Genomic DNA, 19919 nt, shown 5'->3' with positions numbered 1-19919 from the left:
GAGGATGTAAAAGGCTGTGGCTGCTTCAGCACCACCCACTTCATTTCCCCACAATCAACAGGAAGACTGGAGGCCAAAAAAAGCAGCCACACTCTGCAGGAGAGGAAGGACGTGGAGGTCCAGCTGTACACTCAGAACAAAAGAAAACAATCAAGGCAAAGGAATGAGTAAAAATCAGAAAGAAGTGAAGAAAATCCAGACAGTTTATCTGCAGAACTTGGAAAAACTAAACCAGGGGATAAAGCCAGACAAGAAAAGTTGGAAACCAAAGGAAGAAGACTTTGCTGCAGCGATGGAAAAGCTGCGACAGCCTCCCATAGCTGGAAAAGTAACCAAAAGCTCAGCACACAGAATCAGCAGAGATCTTACCTGCTCCATCTGCTTGGATCTTTTCAAGCAGCCGGTGTCTTTGCCCTGTGATCACACCTTTTGCCAGGGGTGCATTGAGGGCTACTGGACCGGCCCCCGGGGGCCCATTCAGGGAGGCACAGGCTCCTGCCCTCAGTGCAGGAAGGTGTACCCCGGGCAAAGCTACAGACCCAACCGCATCGTTGCCAACATAGTAGAGAGCTACTGTCAGGGTCTGGAGGAGAGCGGAACTGGCCCTCGCCTGGCAGATGTTGGCATGACAGAGAGGGTTCAAGCTCCGGTCCCACGCTGCAGCAGACACAGAGAAGAGCTGAAGCTTTACTGTGAGGAGGACCAGGAACTGGTGTGTCTGGTGTGTGGCCTCTCCCAGGAGCACAGGAATCATACCATGGTGTGTGTACAGGAGGCTGAACAGAAGTACAGGGTGAGTTCTTTGTTTTATGAGTTTGAATGATTTCTGTTTATTTTCAAAATGTCTACACATTAGGATGCATCTCAGTACTTAGGGCATAGTACAGTACATATGGTCATTGTAATGGTGGAAACTTTCTTTTACTACATCCTACATCTGAATTGTAAATGACATCACTGCAGGTGATAATCTATTTTTCATGTATAAATTTATGATCTGTATCTATGTATTGTTTTTGCGCCAAAACAACTAGTAAACGCAGATGTGACATTGTATCAGAAATGCGAAGCGGGCTGCCGGGTCAGTATGCAATGATGTGTCTCTGTCCTGTCAGGCGTCTCTTAACAGCTCCATGGATTCCCTTAAAGTTGAGCTCAACACGGCGCTGCAGTGCGACAGAGAAGCTGAGGACGAGGTTAAAAAGCTCAAGGTGAGAGGAAACGCTTCCAAAACACACATACTCTACATAATGGACACACTGCAAATACTACTGGACTATGGATGTCCACTTTGACTTATTCAATGTCTTACAATCAGACTTTACCAGAAAGGAATGGATATATCTGCAAATATGTGACAATGTCTCTTATTTTGATTGTTACAGTACAAAAGAGCAAAGCATGGCATGGATTTAATGTTTGCATCTTTGTGAAAACACTGTAAGTGATTTCTCCCAGTGACAATGTACATCATCTTCCACCTACTTAGGAGCACACCGCTGACCTGAAGCAACGCATTGAAGCCCAGTTCAGCGACCTGCACCAGTTCCTGTACCAGGAGGAGAAGCTGCTGCAGGTGAAGCTGAAGACGGAGGAGCGCAGAGAGCTGATCCGACTGGACGAGCACAAGGCCCTGCTGTGTGTGGAGATCTCTCGTCTGCAGAGAGCCGTCCACGAGATAGAGGACAAACTGAAAGAGCAGGACGCCTTCACTCTGCTCCGGGTAATTTCAGCACATATCAACTTCATACACGATAAATACAGTCCATCTGGAAGTTATTAACAGCACGATGAGTCAGCTTTGTGGATGATTAAGGCGATATATGCTGAGCTGTTGATTTCAAACTTCAAATGTCATTTGTTTCTAGAACTATTTATATCCCAGTGAAACAAGACAAAGTGGAGATGTAAAATGTGGGCTGAAAGTTAGTTTTATACATCATTCTGTCATGTATTTCCGTGCCAAAACAGGCACCAACATCAACATTCAAGACTTAACTGAGCAGGGTGTGACCATTTTGGCTATCCTGTTTAAGTTTGTGCACTATTCTTAAAGGCCATAAACATGTTGAGCATGTCAGTTTGCATTCATTTTAAGAGTACCGTTTTACATATACTGGTAAAAATGCAACACTGTTGCTATTTTTCTAATAACAAAAGACTTGAGTAGTGAGTGGAGACAGGATGTAGGCCAGTGATCTCACTCGTTGATCTGGAGGATAAGTAGTTTAGCTCAGGCCACGGCTGCGGGACTTTCCCCCGGCCACAGGGCGATCCCACAGGGTGGGATAGTGTGAGCTCAGACATTGATGTCATGTGGAAAAAGATTTCTCGTCTTTCAGATACAACAAAACTAATCACCCGTCTGTCTCTCTTAACGTTGTTTATTCCTGGGTCTCGTTTCAGAGCATCAAAGTCCTGCTCCAGAGGTGAGTGTGGGGAAACAATTTATCCAGGATGGGCCTGTTTTTATTCTCTCTCTTTACTGTTCTGACATTACTTTTGTTGGCAGGCCTTCACTGAAGTTTGAGAAACCCCCTTTTACACCGCCCAGTCTGTGCGAGGGTCGGTTTGCGGGGCCCCTGCAGTACAGAGTGTGGAAATCGATGAAAGGAAGCATTTATCCAGGTACTTTAAGTGACACTTTGGTCCTATTGGTCCTTACTTTGAAAATGTAAACTGCAAGTATGGAAATTACACAGAAACCAACACTGATCATCTGAGCACCAACATGTGTTATCAAAGAATCTTTCAATTTATTTCATAATTTTATACTTTTCCTGTTTTTAGTTCCAGCAGCCATCACATTTAACTCCAGCACGGCCAACCCTTGGCTCAGCCTGACCTCCTCCCTCACCTGTGTTCGCTACCAGACCTTTAACCACACCGTGCAGGACAACCCCTCCAGGTTCAACGCTGCCCTGTCACTGCTCGGAAGCCAGGGCTTCACCCATGGGCGCCACTACTGGGAGATTGAAGTCTACAGCAGCACAGTCTGGACTGTGGGGGTGGCCCGAGAGTCAGTGCCTAGAAAGGGAGTCATCAAAGCCCTCCCAGCCAACGGCTTCTGGACTCTGTCCCTTTCTTATGGGATACAGTACATGGCTGGCACTTCACCCCCAACAGTCCTGTCCCTGGAGGAGCCACTGGCCAGGATCGGAGTGTACCTGGATTACAAGAGGGGCCTGGTGTCCTTTTACAACGCAGAGTGCATGATACACCTCTACACCTTCAGAGAGACCTTCACTGAGACACTGTACCCTTACTTCAACTTGGGCTTTCTGGATAAAGTGCATGAAAATGAGCCTCTCAAAGTTTTCTTACCAAAGATTTAGAAACCTATGAGAAAAATATAACTGAAAGGGGAACACAAGAGTAAAAGGTTACCAAACAAACATGTAAAAATGTACTTTGTACTGTACAGAATTAGAGTGGCCAATTTCTAATTGAAAATGTACATTAGATATTAGAATTACTGTATTTGTCCAATAGTAACAGATGTATCTTAAAGGGGCCCTGTGGAGTTGTCAAACAAACACAAGTAAACATTCAGCATTGCTCACCAAAACACATTGTGTGTATCCTTGAGGTCTAACAAACCAACAAGTGCATTTCCTTCCTCATAAAAAAAATTGCAAATTCCAGCATTGTTCACATCCATGCTTGCTAGCTTGCAGTCTTCTTCTTATGTTATTTGCTGGCACATTGCAGCATATCTTGGTGTGTTACCGCCACCCGTTGATCAGTGGAACACTGTACCACCATTGGTAGGATTGTGTGCATCCCAAAACAGGGACACACTCATTGAAAAACAGCTCTATAGCGCTACTAGAGGACTAAACCTCCACAGGGAACCTTTAAATAACACTTTTGTAACACATTGTTCAGTTTGTTTGTTGACTGGATCTACTGCCACGCATTTCATTTCAGAGAAGCTGTGCTTCAGTGATGAATGTGAAACTGTCTATTTACCTGATCGTTGTGGTGCACTAATATTTTAATGATTCAATAATTTTTCTTGTGCATGATAAACTAATACATTCAATAAAATATAATATTACTCTATACTGTGGGTTTATTGACATGTTAAAACAAATTTACATTATGTTTTAGTTGATTATGTGGTGTCACACTAATGATGTATTCGGTGCACTCAGGGACCCTGGAAGATGATTAGAACGATTGCAGAACGATAATAAGACATGTAAAAGCAACTTAAATTGTAATAGTCTTTTTCACGTGAAGAAATGGTTTTCATTTTGGATCTCCACGTTGTTGTGCTTGGTGTCTTCACTGTACCAACTGTTTACCCTGGCTGACCCAAGAGCTGATGTAAATAAGGGGCACCCAATATCACACCAAATTATATGGGTAACATTTTAATAAAAAGCATTTCTTGAAACTTTTTTCCAAAGTGCTTATTCCAACATAAAAATAAATAGAACATCCTTGTAATTTGATTACATACGGTAGATTCTGAAGCACTATGGGTCATTGTTTAAGAGTTACTGTCCTCATCATGAGGTCATGAGCACAGAAAGGAAACAACTCCCTCAGGAGCAATCCTTCATGAGAGGCTGTATGTGCTGCCTTTCTCCCTTTGTTCTTTCTTTGACCACAGTCATGTTGTATGTGTGTGTCTGTGTGTCTGTGTGTGTCCTGTAAGTGAATTTCCCTTCTTTAATACCAGGCTGAAAAGCAGTGTTTCACTTTCATCTTTGGTTTCAAGTTGCTCTTCTGACCACACCCTGCAAGATGTGGGTTCTGTTGCACCTGTAACCACACCCATCGGTGATGTCACAGTGTACCGACAACCTTATGAGTACACTTTTACTCACTGGAGCGAGTTAAGAAATAAAATCAGTGAGGGTAAAGCAAAATCTAAATATCTAGCTGTTTAAGGTCAGCATAGAAAATGTTTACTGATTAGCAGATGTAAAGGGAAAATATTGGATGAATTGAAGAATGTGGCGCTAATTTCATCCATTGTCATGCTGTACTGCTGTTTGTTGCAAGAGAATAAAAAGCACAGGCTCAATATACTCACTCAAAATATGCTGTAAGGGAATGTTAATGTACTGGATGTGAACTCAAAAACTTCACAAAAGTAAAAAACTGAGCTTTAAACATATTAGATTTTTTTTGTCCGCCATACTCATTATTATTGTCATGTGCCAGTGATATAATACAACAAAGTGCATTCCATTCATTAGAAGTGAACTTTCATCCCAGAAAAGGTGACACAGTTGATATTATGACATCAAAAAACACTATTTCACAATATATACATTTTATATCTCAACACAGTTCTATGACGTAATCAGCTCATTACAGGCGGTGTCACTGAATATACTCGAAATAATCAATGCAAATTAGTCCCCGCCTTTCATCCTATATAGCTATATAATGAGGAACAGTAAAGATGCAATTTGTCTGCATGGTTTCACTCTGTCTAACAGATGTGAATGTAAAGTATGCAGGTTGGTGTTTGTGGTATAAATCCATGCATTCACTCCTCGCCTGGAGATGGGTGTGTCTGACCAAATGTTAGGGGTGAAGTCTCTATTTAGGCTTGGGGTAGTTTCAGAGAGTCACTTGCTTGCGTGTAACGTGTCCTGGAACTTTGTGCTTGTGTAGCGTACATGAAAGCCTTTTTTATTGATGCTGTCATCTGTGTGAAACTTTAAAACTATGGCGTCCCCGGCTGAGTAGACTTCCTCTGGGGCCTGAGGGAAAGGAAGAAGACAAAGAGAGATGCTTTTTGAAGAATAATTTAAATAGTGATTACTACACAAGACTGATATTTTTAGCCTTACCCCAGATCCACAATATCGTCCCAGCCTCGGAGACTTGATGTCAGCGCCGTCATACAGCTCCACATAATCATACCCGCAGTCTGCCTCCTCCTCGATCTCAAACACTTGGAAGATGATCTCCACTCCGTAACCCTTCTCAGCAGAGACCACCCACAGACAGTCGGAGCCACCGGGGTAGTTGTTATCTCCAAACTGGGCATGAGAGTAGAGATCTTTTGTCTTGACCTCGGCTTTCAGGCTTCCTCCACATTCTGGGAATTCACAACCACAAAATTAGAGGGTCAAAAAGAGGAACTCGTAAAAGAGAGGAAAGAATGCAGCTTTTTAAACACAGCAGAAAACAAAGCCATAGTTAAAATGTCACATTTTTGGTATTCTATTCTTTCTCCAAAGTGCCATTTTACTAATTTTCCAGGCTTTTTGGTGGCAGAAAAGTTACGGTTGATTTGCACACCTGCTCTGTATGAAGCCTCAAAGCCTCTCTTCTGCACTGAGTTGTCAGAGAAAAAACGCAGGAACATTTTGTTGCCACTGGAGACGACTGGAGAAGGCTTTTTGGTGCCACAGAAGCGTCCAAGAATCAGGGCACGGGTGTCACGCCCGTCGTAGATCTCCAGATGGTCGTAAGCGCACTCCAGATGAGACTCCATGTCGATCTCATTGAAAACCTGCGAGACGTTTTAAAAAAGCTATGAATTACCTTGATAAGTTGTTTTTCAAGTCTTTAATTTGACAATAAAGTTTAAATACAAAAAAAAAAACCATTCATTGGCATACAATTTTGATACGATGGCCTGGGGTTGTGGACAGAGACCAGGTGCAGGCCTTCTTGCTGGGATACTTATCAGGCCAGTTGGGGCTGCTTATTGTGCCTGACACAGTGTTAACAGCGTGATCACAGCCCGCTGAAAAACAATTCAGAATAAAACAATGAAAGCTGCATCACTGAATGGTCACATCATTTCCTCCTCTTCAACACAAGTGTCCTCTGGGGTATTATACTTTTAATAGGCATAATGAATAATGAACTGTATATAAAAATAAGATATATCAAACAAAGTAAGAAAGTTGAACGCCCCAGATTATGTCCTTTCGTGACTTTAAATGGTTCCAGCAGGTGTAAGCTGATTTTCACGAGGTCAGGGCGGGGTGATAAACTCAAAGGACTGGAATTTGAGTGAAATGACCCTTTGAATCAAACACATCCAGGTCACCTTTGAAAAAGAGATTCTTAATATCAATGGGTTTCTCCTGGTCAAATAAAGGTTATATATATATATATAAAATATATATATATATATATATATATATATATATATATATATATATATATATATATATATATATATATATATATATATATATATGAGAGGAGAGCAGAAACACCTTCAGTACCTTCCTTGCAGTCATGCTTATTATCATGCAGCATGAAGCCGCTGCGGCACTGACAGCTGTAGCTCCCGAAGGTGTTCACACATTCATGCTGGCAGCCACCATTTTCTTTGGAGCATTCGTCTATATCTGTTGAGATGTTTAAAGAATTGTAATGCAAAATTCCTTTGCACAACATGTGAATCTGTCCACATAGGCAGCAGAAAACATATCAAGTTAACATTTTTGGCCCAGATCTGCTGCTGAGTGCAGACACAAAGGCTTTCTGTGTTACTCAAGGAAGAAAAATCTGCAGTATGAAACAACCCTGGGTCATCTTTCAGCAAAACATCTCTTGGGTGAGAGCCTTATGTTAAAAATCAGTTCTTCCTGTCCACAGAACAGAATATTTATTCAAGCTGATGTGGCATTAAGTACTCTCCATATTTTTATAAGTTTGTTGAATAGTATTTTGCAATGAAATATTCTTTACAATACTAATTAAAAATAATTACAAACACTTGGACCGAAATAAGAACAAATGTAAATAATGAAAAATGTGATTCTGAATGTGCAATTAAGCGATTTATTTGACTTAAACACAAAGCATGCCACTAAATTATTAAGTTGTGCAAAATTAGATCCAAGCTTCACAAAGAGTCAAACAACACTGCCTCCACTCTTGTGTCAGAAACTGAAGACAGCTGCTTGCATTGTTATCAGAGTAGAGTGATGGTTTTGACCTTCTTACTGTACCAAGTCTTGGACATTACGTAATACTTCCTCAGTATTTCCGGAATACTTCACTCTTCATGACTTACCAGAGAAGAAGTGAGCTTTGAAGCCCTTCTTGGAGACGGTGTTGTCAGACTTGAACTCGATCCTCATGCTGTTTTGTTGGGAGGTGATGACCTCGGGTTTCTCCGCTCCACAGAACTTCCCATGAAGCTCTGAGTCTGAAGTCAACCCACTGCGCACCTCCACATAATCATATTTACACACCTGATGGTAAACACTGGACAATTTTACTTACGGCAATTGGCCTGGGAAATTATGAATGAATTTAGCAGGTTATCTGATGTGTCTGTATCTGTATGTATCTGAAAATGTCTGCAGAAAGACTATGATATATTACCGATTAACAGAAAAACATCACTTTCGTTAACTTACATCATTCCCTTCGGTCTCGAACACATCGAACACCAGAGTGATGCGATACTGAATGGGTGCCACCAGCTGCCACACGCAGTTCTTGTTGGGTGGGTATTCTTTGGGCCACCCGGGGGTAGTGAGGGAGCCATTAAGCTTGGTGATGAACCCGCCACAGGCAGCTGCTGGTGGGAGAAAACACAGTGGTAGAAGTGTGAGAGAAACACTTCCATAACATAAATTACATAACACCCATTCGTGTCAATTTGTAAATTCTTCAAACTATTATTTAATAATTTATCTGCAAAAAAAAAAAAAACTCTCAATTTACATTTTCTGTTACTTACAAATACATTTCAAGAAATAAAGTTATGACCAAGTATAATCGATGTAACAGGACATTGAGGTACTGGAATAAATCATAGTTATTAAAGGTTGAAGAATAATTTTTTTCTTCTTCTATAAAAATCAAGAAATTCACCAAATTGTACTGAAGGGAAATGTAATTCCTATTTGTACTGTTAAGATTAATAAAATCAGTGCTGTAATGTACCGTCAAGGTACTGCCCTCTTGTGGTAGAAAAGAGACTCTCAGGGAGTCATGTCTCAACTGTGCAAAAGAGATGAGACCTCTTTCTCACAATGCCCTGTGTTCGTTATAAAAACTTAAATAAATAACAAACATATTTTTGACCTTGTTGTCTAAGTCGATAGTTCCCAGCTGCTATCCTCAGGCCTGTTTGAGGTTATTTTGTTGTTGTAGAAACTCAATTCAACAAATTCGACAACTACAACTGTAGGTAGATAGCTTAGCTTCATGACTGGAAACAGGGGCAAACAGGTTCTGAAAGGCAGATCTAATTATGTTTGGACAGAGCCAGGCTAGCTGTTTACCCCTGTTTCCAGTCTTTAAACTAAGCTAAGCTAACATGTTGCAGGCTGTAGTCTTATATTTAACAGAAAGATATTAGAGGGGTATTGATCCTTTAAATGTACTCTCCTCCAGAAACTTTCACTTGAAGTAATCAAAAGGGTGCATTGAATATATGTTGCAGTGAGAGGAGGCTGCTACACTTGGAGCAGAGTGCATACTAGAGTTGAACTAGCTTGCAAGCTTTTAGTGTGTGGAGTGGTGCTCTACACTCACTCTCACAGCTACGTCTGTCAGCTGCCAGCTCATATCCGGGGTCACAAGCACATCTGTAGCTGCCCAACGTGTTCAGACATTGCTGCTCACAGTGACCGTTGTCAGGTCTGGAGCACTCATCCATCTCTGCCAAATGAAATATTTGACAAAATTAAACCAAATGTTCTTTTATCGTTGTCAGTTTGTGACTGAAATTACTTACTGACCTTTGAAAAAGTTGGCCGCAAACCCAGCTTTGTTGACTGAGCCATCCGACACAAACTTCAGCCAGAGCTGGTTGGAGCTACTTTTGATGTCGTCAGGTTTGTCGTAGCCGCAGAAACGGCCGAGCAGCGGGCTGCTCTCTGAGCTGCCATCCCTCACCTCCACATAGTCGTAGGCACAGCTGTCATGTCTCTCAATCTGCAGTAGAAGCAAGGACAGAGAAGTGTGCAAAGAGACATTACAGCAGATGATGGTGCTTCTTGCCTTTCAATGACCTGGCAATCGACACAAAAGTAAGAATTACCAAAAATAAAGTTCCAAGCTACCTGAGGGAGCGTGGTTTGTGAAGCACTCTCCCAGTTTGGCCATTTATTTTGGAGATATTTCCTTTAGTGTATAACTTTTTATGTTAATGAATGTCTGTTTCATTCAAGCCATTGAGTTGATACAAAGCTAATTAAGATTACCAGCTCCACAAAACTCTCTCTGTATTTCTCAGTATGGCTGTGTTTAGAAAATAGTGTCGTCCGGCGACTTTCGACACGCAGAAAATCGAGCGAAGATAATTACCTCTTTTGAAGAGTCCATCATGTTTTTTTAATCCTCCGTGTCCTTATTGGTTACAAGTAACTCCGTGGAGGAGGGGTGGGGGTGGTGCAAGATCACTGAAGGCTTGTATCATGTGGATGCGCTGAGAGAAACTACTTACTATGCAGCTTTAATTAACATGCAGACAATCAAAATAAAAGTTATTTTACCTCAAATGACTGAAAGGAGAGGCCAACATGGAAACCCTCTGCCACTGTGATTTGCCATACACACACTTTGTTGGACTGGTAGTCATCAGGATAATTGGGGGACTGGATCTGGCCGCTGTCCCGCTTCACCTCTCCCCCACAAATGGCTGCACAGGAGGTGAGAAGTGATTTGTTTCATTCAGAGATTGGCTTTCTATATTTCTACCTTTAGTTGCCTACATTATACAGTTAAAAGGAAATGTAAAATCTGGAAAAACCTACTGTAAATGCTAATGGTTCACATGAGAATGTAGCATATAAAAAGAGCGTATTAAAATCCACATATTGTCAATGTTGTACCTTCATAGACTGCTGAAAAGCCTTTGCCCAACCAGCTGCTGCTGCTTCTGAATTCAATCCACAGTCGACTGTCGGTTGAGATGATTGGATCTGGAAGCATGTCTCCACAAAAACGGCCTGCCAAAGTGCATGAAAAAACAATACTTCACGGTGCTTAGACACTGCATCAAGGTAATGACATGATACTCAGCGGAGAGAGAGGGAGTCTATTGTATATCAAAGTTAAAGACCTTTCAGAGGAGCTTTTCTCCAAAACCCGTCTCGGACTTCCACATGGTCGTACCAACACAAGTGACTCCTGAAGAGGTCCATGGAAGTAAAATTCAACACAATCTATGAGACAGGAGACACACATGGAGGGCAGATTGTTACAAGAAAAATTTGGTATCAAGATTTAGTGGCATCTAACAATGAGGTTGCAGACTGTGGGCATTCGTTAAGTCAGTAACTTGCTCAATCTGGTGAAGTGTCTAGCCCTTATTGAATTGATGCTTCCACTTATTAACCATCACTCACCTTCTCTCCAGGAGTGACAGAAATCATCCAGACACAGTGAGCGTACGCTGAGTAGCCGTTCGGAAAACCAGGAGAAGAGAAGTTTCCTGCACTGTCCTGCAGGCTGTCCCCACACCCTTTAACAACAACACACCATAACATACCTGGTTATATTATAATAGATCCCAGAAATAACATTAAAGTCTCAGAATGAAGAACAGTGCCCATTCATGGTTCACAGTCATGATGTGTAATATCTAATTGGCTTTGAAAATGAAAGTCTAAAATTAGTATTATTGCAGCTTACTTGCACACTGGTAGAGTTTTCGGGCTTGTGCAATGTCCCCTTTGCTCAGCCTGGTCCTCTGTCCAATAGGTGGCCTGACTCCATTGACGTCATAACGGGGCAAGATCGTGTCTAAGAAGATGCCCCTGTTTCAGACGAATCACAAAAGCGAGCTGTTCACTTTGTTTTTCAAAGGTTCACGTAGAGAGACAGATTTCTTTTTTTTAAGATCCGACTCCTGTTCAACACCTTGATACTTTATTGATTCTGATAATCTCTTATGATAATCTCTTACGAGATTTGGAGCGCACCCTTGCACAGTTCCCATGGTGATGCACCCATGAATGACAGGCATGTGCAAACAGAGCACTCTGAATGGGGCCTTTCGACTGTGCCAGCCGGCTCAGTGGAGCCCGCTCCTGAATGCCAGAGAAAACGGCCACTCCAGCCCAAATTGTTCAACAAAGCCTAAACTGCCAGGCCTTTATTTAGCTTGGCTCGCCTCCATGACCCAGACCAGCAAAGCGGCGATGGAGGTAAAAAACCAAAGCACAGAGAAAAGCAACGGGGCAACAACATGCACAAGACAGAAATGAAAAGGAGACTAGTGTGAAACCATTTCTGTGACAATAAAGGATCAAATCCCCTGAGGTTTCCTATGGAGCTTGTTTAGCAGAGCTGAATGACGGGACAAACACCAGGTCAGTGTAGTAGATCAGCTGATAATGCAGCATGATATAAGAGGGCAGTTAGGGAGGTCAAATGACCATAAACCCTGTATTAATTGATATTGTGCAACTACAGTAACAAGTCAGAACTCTTATTAGGGAAATATGTAGTCAATTCAAACTCTAAACGCCAGAAATGCAACAGAGTTTAATCACTGATTGTCACAAGTAAGGTACAGTAGTGGTGATGATTGCCTGGTTAAGGAGCAGGCTGGTGCACTGTATGTTGCCAGTTAAAATATACAGGCAGGGTCGACAGAGTGAATCACCAAATGCTCAACAGTTAGGCTCTTGAGCCAATAATTGCCTCTGTGGAGCTGTTTAATGGCCTGTTAATGTGAACAACGGTGGAGCTGAAAACAAAGTACACTTAGGAAATGAAAGTGATCCTTGCATTTGCTTTAACACAAAACTAACTTTAGGAAAGAAAAACATAAGAAGGATCACAATGCCAACCTGGAAAATGTATTCCTTGCATAATGCATGATGCTGCCGAAGTCGTATACCTCCCCAAGAGAGTCGACCTCGCCTGGCTCCATCTTTAGGAAGTTATACTCCTGTCCTATTCATTTACAGATAATCAGTGGACTGAGTGCAAGGGGAAACATCTGGAGGGTCAGTGAGCACACACATTTTCACACTTTTCTTTTCAACACAGTAACAGTACCTGGTTGGATGTTGTCTCTGATGATGCTTACATGCTCGTCACGGTCTGGACGTGTGTGTTCGTGCCAGAAGCCGATCACGTGGCCGAGTTCATGCACCACAATGCCAAACTTATCACAGTTCTTTCCTATAGAGATGGCCTGAGGGCCGCCACCTCTCCTCCCCACATAGGAGCAACACCTGCAGGGGGGCAACACCGTTTAGCTCCACATCCTGGAGCACTGACAGAACTAACACTGATTCTTTGCTGCCTGTGAATATTAAAGGACCATACAACCATGTGTTTGCAAGTTCAAACAGTTTAACAGTTTTAGGTTCTTTGATGTAATTTTTCTACAGCCCCTGGCAGCCATTGCCTTCCATTTATTTCCAGATACTTCGACAGTTAATTAGCCGACTCTTCAAACTTGAGTTTTGTAATTTGTCACATACAAACATAATGTTTGCAAGAACATGTTAGGAAACAGTTGCTTTTTACACATCTAGCAGACACGGAACAACATTAGCATTCATTTGGAGATATGTTTCCAGCCACCTGACAAATTGCGAATGAGTTTAATATTCACTCTTCTTTTAGCTCTGCTTTGCTCGCCAACTCCTGAGGGAAATATTGGGCTATGTAGCGACTAAATGTTCCACTATGTTCACCAGCTAATTGCCAACTTTGTCTCTTGTAGGGTGCTGGGCAGGTAGTGTATATTGTTTTTTTCGATAAAAACAGTTGCCTGCTGTGGTTAGAAATAACGGTGATGAGAACAGTGCGAGTGAACTAAACAGAAAAAAAAGTTTTGGGCCAGAAAACCAAAACAATGAGCTAAAGGAAGATAAAACATAAAACACATAAAACACTTTATGTGATGTGACTTTCACATCACATAAAAATGAAAATAAATCAATAAATGCCTTGCACAGTAGAAACAAAATCAATCAAAATTTCTGTGATGTGAGTGAAGACACTGGCCTACAGGCTGAGGCATTAAATGAAACAAACCAAATAAATGATTTAAAAATGGTGAATGAGCCAACTCACCCACAAGGTCGGTAGGTGAAAACGATGTAGCTTTCTTCAGTCGTCCTCTCAGTGAATGTTACGCAAGTGTGTTTCTCCCAGTGACGCATCGCCTGTCGGAAAATGGCTCTCTGACTGCCTGATGGGAATTAGAGTTTGACAGCTTCAGAATGTCAAACCCGCACAAGGCAACGGACACATGCTGGCTGTATATAGCAGACTCCAATGTGAGAATATATGAATAATTTTTCATTCAGAACTCACCAGTGAAGTTCCCACTGATCACATACGGGATGATGCCATCCGGCCACACTCGCTCAGGTCTGGAGGTGGCTGCTCTCCTTCGACGATGGAGACTCTTTCTGTCTGCAGCTCTCTTACTCCTCCTGACGCTGGAACTGTTAACTGTAAAACATCTGCATTGATCATAATCCCTTTATTTGAACTCACTATACAGTCAGTCAGAATTATTCATAGATTAGTAAATGTAATCCTGCTTTGATACCTGAGTCTGTGTGGTTGGTCTGGTCAGTGTGCTGTGCTCCATCACTGCTGTGGGCTTCTTTGAACATGCGGAGGTCATCTTCATCAAGGGCGATATCTCCCAAAAAGGCAGCTGGGGCAAACCGAAGAACACACAGATAAACAATACATGAAGATGAAATAATGTTAAAAATAAAACAATAAATTGACATGATCATAAAAAGCTACAGCCAGCAGTAATTGCCACATTATCTTGTTTGTTTTATTCGTACAATACCCAAAGTGTAAAAACACCCTGTGGTTTTATGGAGGATTATGTGCAGAACTAAAACAAATGTGATATAAAAATGTGAATTAGTGAGCTTTAGGCAATTTGTTTAAACCTTTGGACAGAGCCAGGCATTTCTAGTCTTTATGCTAAGCTAAGCTAACCATATGCTGGCTGTGGCTTCATGTTTAATGAAGAGATATGAGAGTAGTATCAATCTTCGCACCCAACTCTTGGCAAAAAAGCAAGTCACTCAAAGCTCACTAGCTCACACTCGCTACATGCAGTATGGTGTTTGAGGAGTGGGTTCAATGATTTGCTTCGCACAGACAGAACCAGTTTTAACTGATTTTTAAACTTTATCTCTGAATTTTAGTAGTGTTCTTTTCCTGCAAACAGCAGCCCAAACTCACTGCATGCTTTATTGTGTCTTTAGTGCAAATCTCTGTCCTGAAAAGAACGGGACCCCATGTGTCTGTTTGATCAGTAAATACACCTCCTGAGCACAGAAACTAAAACATATTAGAGAACTGTCCAGCTACTGCGTCATTTTAAAGAATGAAGATGTGAACTGAATACTTTACAGGATTGTGATCACACTGTGCTGGACTTAGATACTCAAATGGCAAAGAACCTTTAAGAAACCATTAAGAGCCATTATAGGAGCTTCATATGAACAACCTATGACGTCTGCATAGTTGTTTTTTCCCCAAATTTACACAACTCTGTTGAAGTGCCCTGGTCAGGGATATGTTTCCATATTCATGCTCAGCAACTCATTAACCCAGGAGTAAAGTCCTTTACATCAGAGCAAAGACCTTCACATGCCTGATATGGTGAAGTAGTGCAGCTTTTAACAGCTTTACTATACGGACTAAACATATTTCTCTCAGTGGCAAAAAATGATGAGAGGAAACTCATTGTCTTTTTCAAATGAATCACATGTGACCAACCATCTGAATCGTGATTATTCTCTGAACACTGAACGCTGGGTCACTGTATGTTTGTTTTGTGTGTGTGTTTAGCAGCATGGAGATCCCACACATTATTCTTGTGTTTTGTACGAGGCCCAGAGTTGTTCTTGATCACATTTAACAGCATAATAATGTCAGCCTCAGGCTTCATCTTTTAACATACTGTAATATGCCAAGTATGAATTGCTATGTAGACAGAATGATCACAATCATGATCTGATTTTGCCCTTTGACACCAAACAGAGATTTCTAAAATAGGGGTTAAGGTGATCTTCATTGGTATCATTTACCACTGATTGGCTGTGTTTCTTTTCAAAACTAAAATGGAAAGATATTAAGTACATTTACTCTAGTATTGTAGTATTGTTAGTTTATCTAATATAGACAAAACACATCTATGTCTACTTGTTAGATTAAACCACAAACAATTAGCTTCCCCTGAACCGGTTACAACCATAGACCATAGAAAAAAAACATTAAAATGCTGCTTACACTTGAAACACAAACTTACACATATTTGAAATCAATATTTTCCAGTAATAACAGGCCAATATGTCATGACATGACAAATGTAAGCGAAACTACACATTAAATAACCAAACAGCACATCAGACACAAATCTTCACAAATCAAAAACTTCAATAGCTAATTTTGGCATGTTTGTAATTAAAATTTGCTCAGAATCATTAACTCAATGATAACAAAATATGTTGGTATTCTTACAATGTGAGTCCACAAAACTATATACAACTCTGAAAGGGGTCATTCTGCATAATGAGTGCTTTTTATTTGTAATACTATAAGCACATTTTACTAATAATACTCACTTTTATTTAAATTACATTTTGAATGCAGGACTTTTACTTGTAATTGATAGTTATTATTGTTTAACTTGTAATTGATGTTGATGTTACATAGCAGCGTAGCATAGAACCTGGAAGATAAAAGTGGTGAAAGTGCTGAAGACTCAACATGTGCTGAAAAAGATGGTTCATTTCAGTTAATTCAACCTCAGCAGCTGAAGATTGGGAGACAAAGAAGAGCAATCATAAGAAATCAAACATGCCAAAAGCTGGAATGATTGTCTTGGACAGAAAATTGGACTAAAGTCGGATTGTTGGCTCCAACAAAACATGTTGAAGTGAGTGGAAAACCTTTAACTTGTGATTGAAATACAAAGTCAAACCACAACACACAAGGCATTAGAATCTCAATAGCTAATTCTGAAGCCCAAATTAGGATTTTCTTGCTCCGGTAACTGACAAAGACTACACAGAGAGGTACATCTAAATCCAGACTTCAAAACATCACACACACATTCTGACCATGTTTTCTGTTCCCTCTATGGGATTAACATTTTGTTTCCATTATTATGACCTCCTGTATAGATCTCATGTTGTACTAGTCGAACAGAACAGCTCACTAGTGTCGTTCCCATTAAATACCTAATTTAGCCATGTGATGTAACAACCTTTGAAAGTCCAAATGAAAAGACAGAGCAGGCCCTGTGTCTGCCTTTGAAGTGAATTCACTCATGCAAAGGGTGACTGTAAATGACTGTCACCCCTGCAGTGTGCACCCCATGCCCTGAAGCCAGAGGGATTTCACCAGCGTCCAGCCGAGGACTGCGCTGGCACGGCCTCAATGACCTCTAGTCTCCAGGCAACTGCCTCGCGGAAGAAGAGTGGTGTGTTTTGAAAGTTTCAGAAGTCACAAGTGAAAAGGGACCCCAACCAGCTGGAGGCCCTCTAATAACCAAAGTAATTGTTTGGCGTGTTCCATTATGGAAAAGTTGTATATTCTTTAACACGAGAGAAGGCAAACAGATTTACTAAATGAGAGACACTCTGGCAGCGTCATGCCAATTAGTTTAGATTTGACATTTAATTCATGATGCAAGATTGAAATGTCAGCAGTGTCCTGTATAGTATCTGCATATAATATCAATAAGCTATGTTTTATTGGATGTTTCTTTTTAACTCTAGATTATTTTTTATTTTTTATTTTATTTTACATAAACATGTGAGACTTGCTTCAAACCTATGATCCCTTAAACTTAAAACCAGCAGTGGAATGTCACTTAATACATTTAATCAAGTACTGCACCGAAGTACAACTTTACTTGTACTTCACTTGAGAACATCCATTCTAAGCTACTTATACTCCACTACATTTATTTGGCAGCTGTAGTTATTACAGCAATTTAAAAATCTATATTTTGCTCAATAAAATAATATAATAATAATAATAATAATAATAATAATAATAATACAGCATCATAAAAGGGGCCATACTGTCACGTAATATGTATGTACTTTTATTTTTGATACTTTACATTACAATTAGCTGCTTATACTTTTGTACTTTTACATAAGTAAAACCATAAATACAAGACATTTACTGGTAATGGGGTATTTTCATAGTGTTGTACTTCTTCCATCACTACCTATACTCGAACAGTACTCGAGAGTTGTCAAGTGATTTGTCTCAACCATGATAGCAATACACTTGTTTTACTTTAAACCGAGATTAAACAGATTCCCACAGAGCAAGTATAGTGGTACAAACATCTTCAAATAAAGTAACAAATGAAGAAATTACAGGTTTGACTGTGAAAGTATTAGTTCTTCATCTTCTGTAGGTTAACACTCAATTAACTGTCAATTAACTAACAATAGGATGAAAATATGGAGGTTATCTTTTGCATTTTTTTTTTTTGCCTACATGTAATCCTAAATTGCTAACTGTCTTCACATCTACATCATTAAGAGCTACATTTAACTTTATAAATGTCTTAGGTCACAGTGATTATGACCTTTATTGGGCTATGGATTTTGGCAAAACACGCATAGCTATATACACACAAAAAGAAATGCAAACGATCTTTTCGTAGAACCCGTAAAATGCACTGTACCGGCTTTACAGGGATCCTTGTAGTCTATGGCATCACCGAGGTAGGTAAACTCCCAATCAGCCGCCAGAGAAACGCGCAGACCGCACAGCAGCAACAGGAGTGTTGGAGCGACTTCCATTACTTATGATCAAATATCTACAAGGTGTAAAGTTTGTAATTGTAGGAAGAGGAAAGAGCGCAAAAAGGTTGCTCGATAGCGGCGGTGTGATTTTAGAAACACAGCGTTGTTTTTTCACGTCTCCATTGTGCTGCAGTGATTTGCTGCCATGCAGGACCGAGAGCAGAGCGCGCACAGTTCACAGCAAAACACACACATCCGTGCATCTGAAGCCAGAGGGGTACTTCACCTGCAGGCAGATGGGTCATTCCATTTACATAATGTGGATATAAGTGTTGTACCTCATTTAATGTTTCTTTCTTTCTGTTTACATTTTTTTTTGTTCTTCTGGTGGCCCATAGAGAGAATCATTTTGGAGCAAAATTATCAGTATAGATTGACAACAAGAGAAACGCTTTAATGTCTCTTTCTTGAGACTGTTTCAAATATATGCTCAATAGGTGTTGAATCTTGACTGGATACACCACCTGCAGGTTCTTTGCCTCTGCTCTCTGAAGAACAGAACTAAATAACAATTTAAGAGAGGAAAGGATCCACTTACTGAGTGTGATGAGACCTCCTCAGTGCATCCATCCCTGTGAATATCACATGTAAACCATAAAAGCAAACTGCTGCATTTAGTTTGCCCACTTAAATTTAGCAGTGTCAACTTTTAAAAAACATAAATCCTGTTTTCTGCTTTTCATCTGAGCCACTTTACTGCTGCGCAGTGCCATGCAGCAATGGCAAGAGAAGATTCTGTCTCCTCTATGAACTGTTTTATGTTGGCACAGAAAGAAAGGACTACTGCCATGATTCTTTTTTTATCTGGTTGAAAGGCCCAACTACTGTCACTTCAATTTAGTTTGGTGTCAAAGTATCTCTCTATCTCGCTCTGCAGCAGCTAATGTTGCTTTAAATGAATAGTTTGATATCTTTGGATATCCACTTATTTGTTTTCTTGCTGTGAGTTGAAAAAATTATACCACTCTCATATCCTTTATTTAAATATGAAGCTATCACCATACAGACTGGAAACTAAAGCTAGCCTGGCTCTCTCCAATGGTAACTAAATCTGCCTACTAGCACCAGTCTTGTCAGTATTGTCTAAAAAGTGTCAATGGAGGGCATATGATCGGAAGCGGGAGGCTGTTCAAAAGCTTTGGAGCTGCCACCACAAAGGCCCGGTCTCCCTTACTCATTAGCATCAATCTA

The 19919-nt window shown here is 40.7% G+C and overlaps 2 protein-coding genes across 2 annotated transcripts; one reads left to right on the top strand and one right to left on the bottom strand.

The window, feature by feature from the left end:
• The first annotated feature begins 43 nt into the window (after positions 1–43).
• trim69 (tripartite motif containing 69) lies at positions 44–4065 on the top strand. Its single transcript, XM_078271669.1, has 6 exons — positions 44–793; positions 1116–1211; positions 1490–1723; positions 2407–2429; positions 2513–2628; positions 2791–4065. Exons 1-6 carry the CDS (start codon positions 164–166, stop codon positions 3333–3335), a joined length of 1644 nt encoding a protein of 547 aa, XP_078127795.1. The 5' UTR covers positions 44–163; the 3' UTR covers positions 3336–4065.
• A 319-nt stretch (positions 4066–4384) lies between these two features.
• LOC144531504 (bone morphogenetic protein 1-like) lies at positions 4385–18725 on the bottom strand. Its single transcript, XM_078271668.1, has 20 exons — positions 18608–18725; positions 14474–14584; positions 14233–14373; positions 13990–14107; positions 12961–13139; positions 12750–12855; positions 11587–11711; positions 11301–11416; positions 11015–11117; positions 10785–10901; positions 10446–10591; positions 9690–9885; positions 9484–9609; positions 8358–8521; positions 8009–8189; positions 7212–7337; positions 6594–6721; positions 6271–6484; positions 5817–6067; positions 4385–5726 (listed from the first exon to the last, which is right to left on the bottom strand). Exons 1-20 carry the CDS (start codon positions 18723–18725, stop codon positions 5592–5594), a joined length of 2901 nt encoding a protein of 966 aa, XP_078127794.1. The 3' UTR covers positions 4385–5591.
• Between the last annotated feature and the right edge of the window lie 1194 nt (positions 18726–19919).

Source organism: Sander vitreus, chromosome 16, assembly GCF_031162955.1.
Source record: "Sander vitreus isolate 19-12246 chromosome 16, sanVit1, whole genome shotgun sequence".
Taxonomy (NCBI): Eukaryota; Metazoa; Chordata; class Actinopteri; order Perciformes; family Percidae; genus Sander; species Sander vitreus.
This window is presented reverse-complemented; position numbering and strand designations above follow the sequence as displayed.

What these genes read in the sequence shown, in the direction of transcription:
- trim69 (XM_078271669.1), top strand. Translation starts at nt 164, where the DNA reads ATGAGTAAAAATCAGAAAGAAGTGAAGAAAATCCAGACAGTTTATCTG. An exon ending in ACGAGGTTAAAAAGCTCAAG is followed by an intron (nt 1,212 to 1,489) that starts GTGAGAGGAAAC and finishes CCACCTACTTAG; the next exon opens with GAGCACACCGCTGACCTGAA. An exon ending in ACGCCTTCACTCTGCTCCGG is followed by an intron (nt 1,724 to 2,406) that starts GTAATTTCAGCA and finishes GTCTCGTTTCAG; the next exon opens with AGCATCAAAGTCCTGCTCCA.
- LOC144531504 (XM_078271668.1), bottom strand. Translation starts at nt 18,725, where the DNA reads ATGGAAGTCGCTCCAACACTCCTGTTGCTGCTGTGCGGTCTGCGCGTT. An exon ending in TGCGGCCAACTTTTTCAAAG is followed by an intron (nt 9,610 to 9,689) that starts GTCAGTAAGTAA and finishes TTCATTTGGCAG; the next exon opens with AGATGGATGAGTGCTCCAGA. An exon ending in CAGGCCATCGTATCAAAATT is followed by an intron (nt 6,485 to 6,593) that starts GTATGCCAATGA and finishes AACGTCTCGCAG; the next exon opens with GTTTTCAATGAGATCGACAT.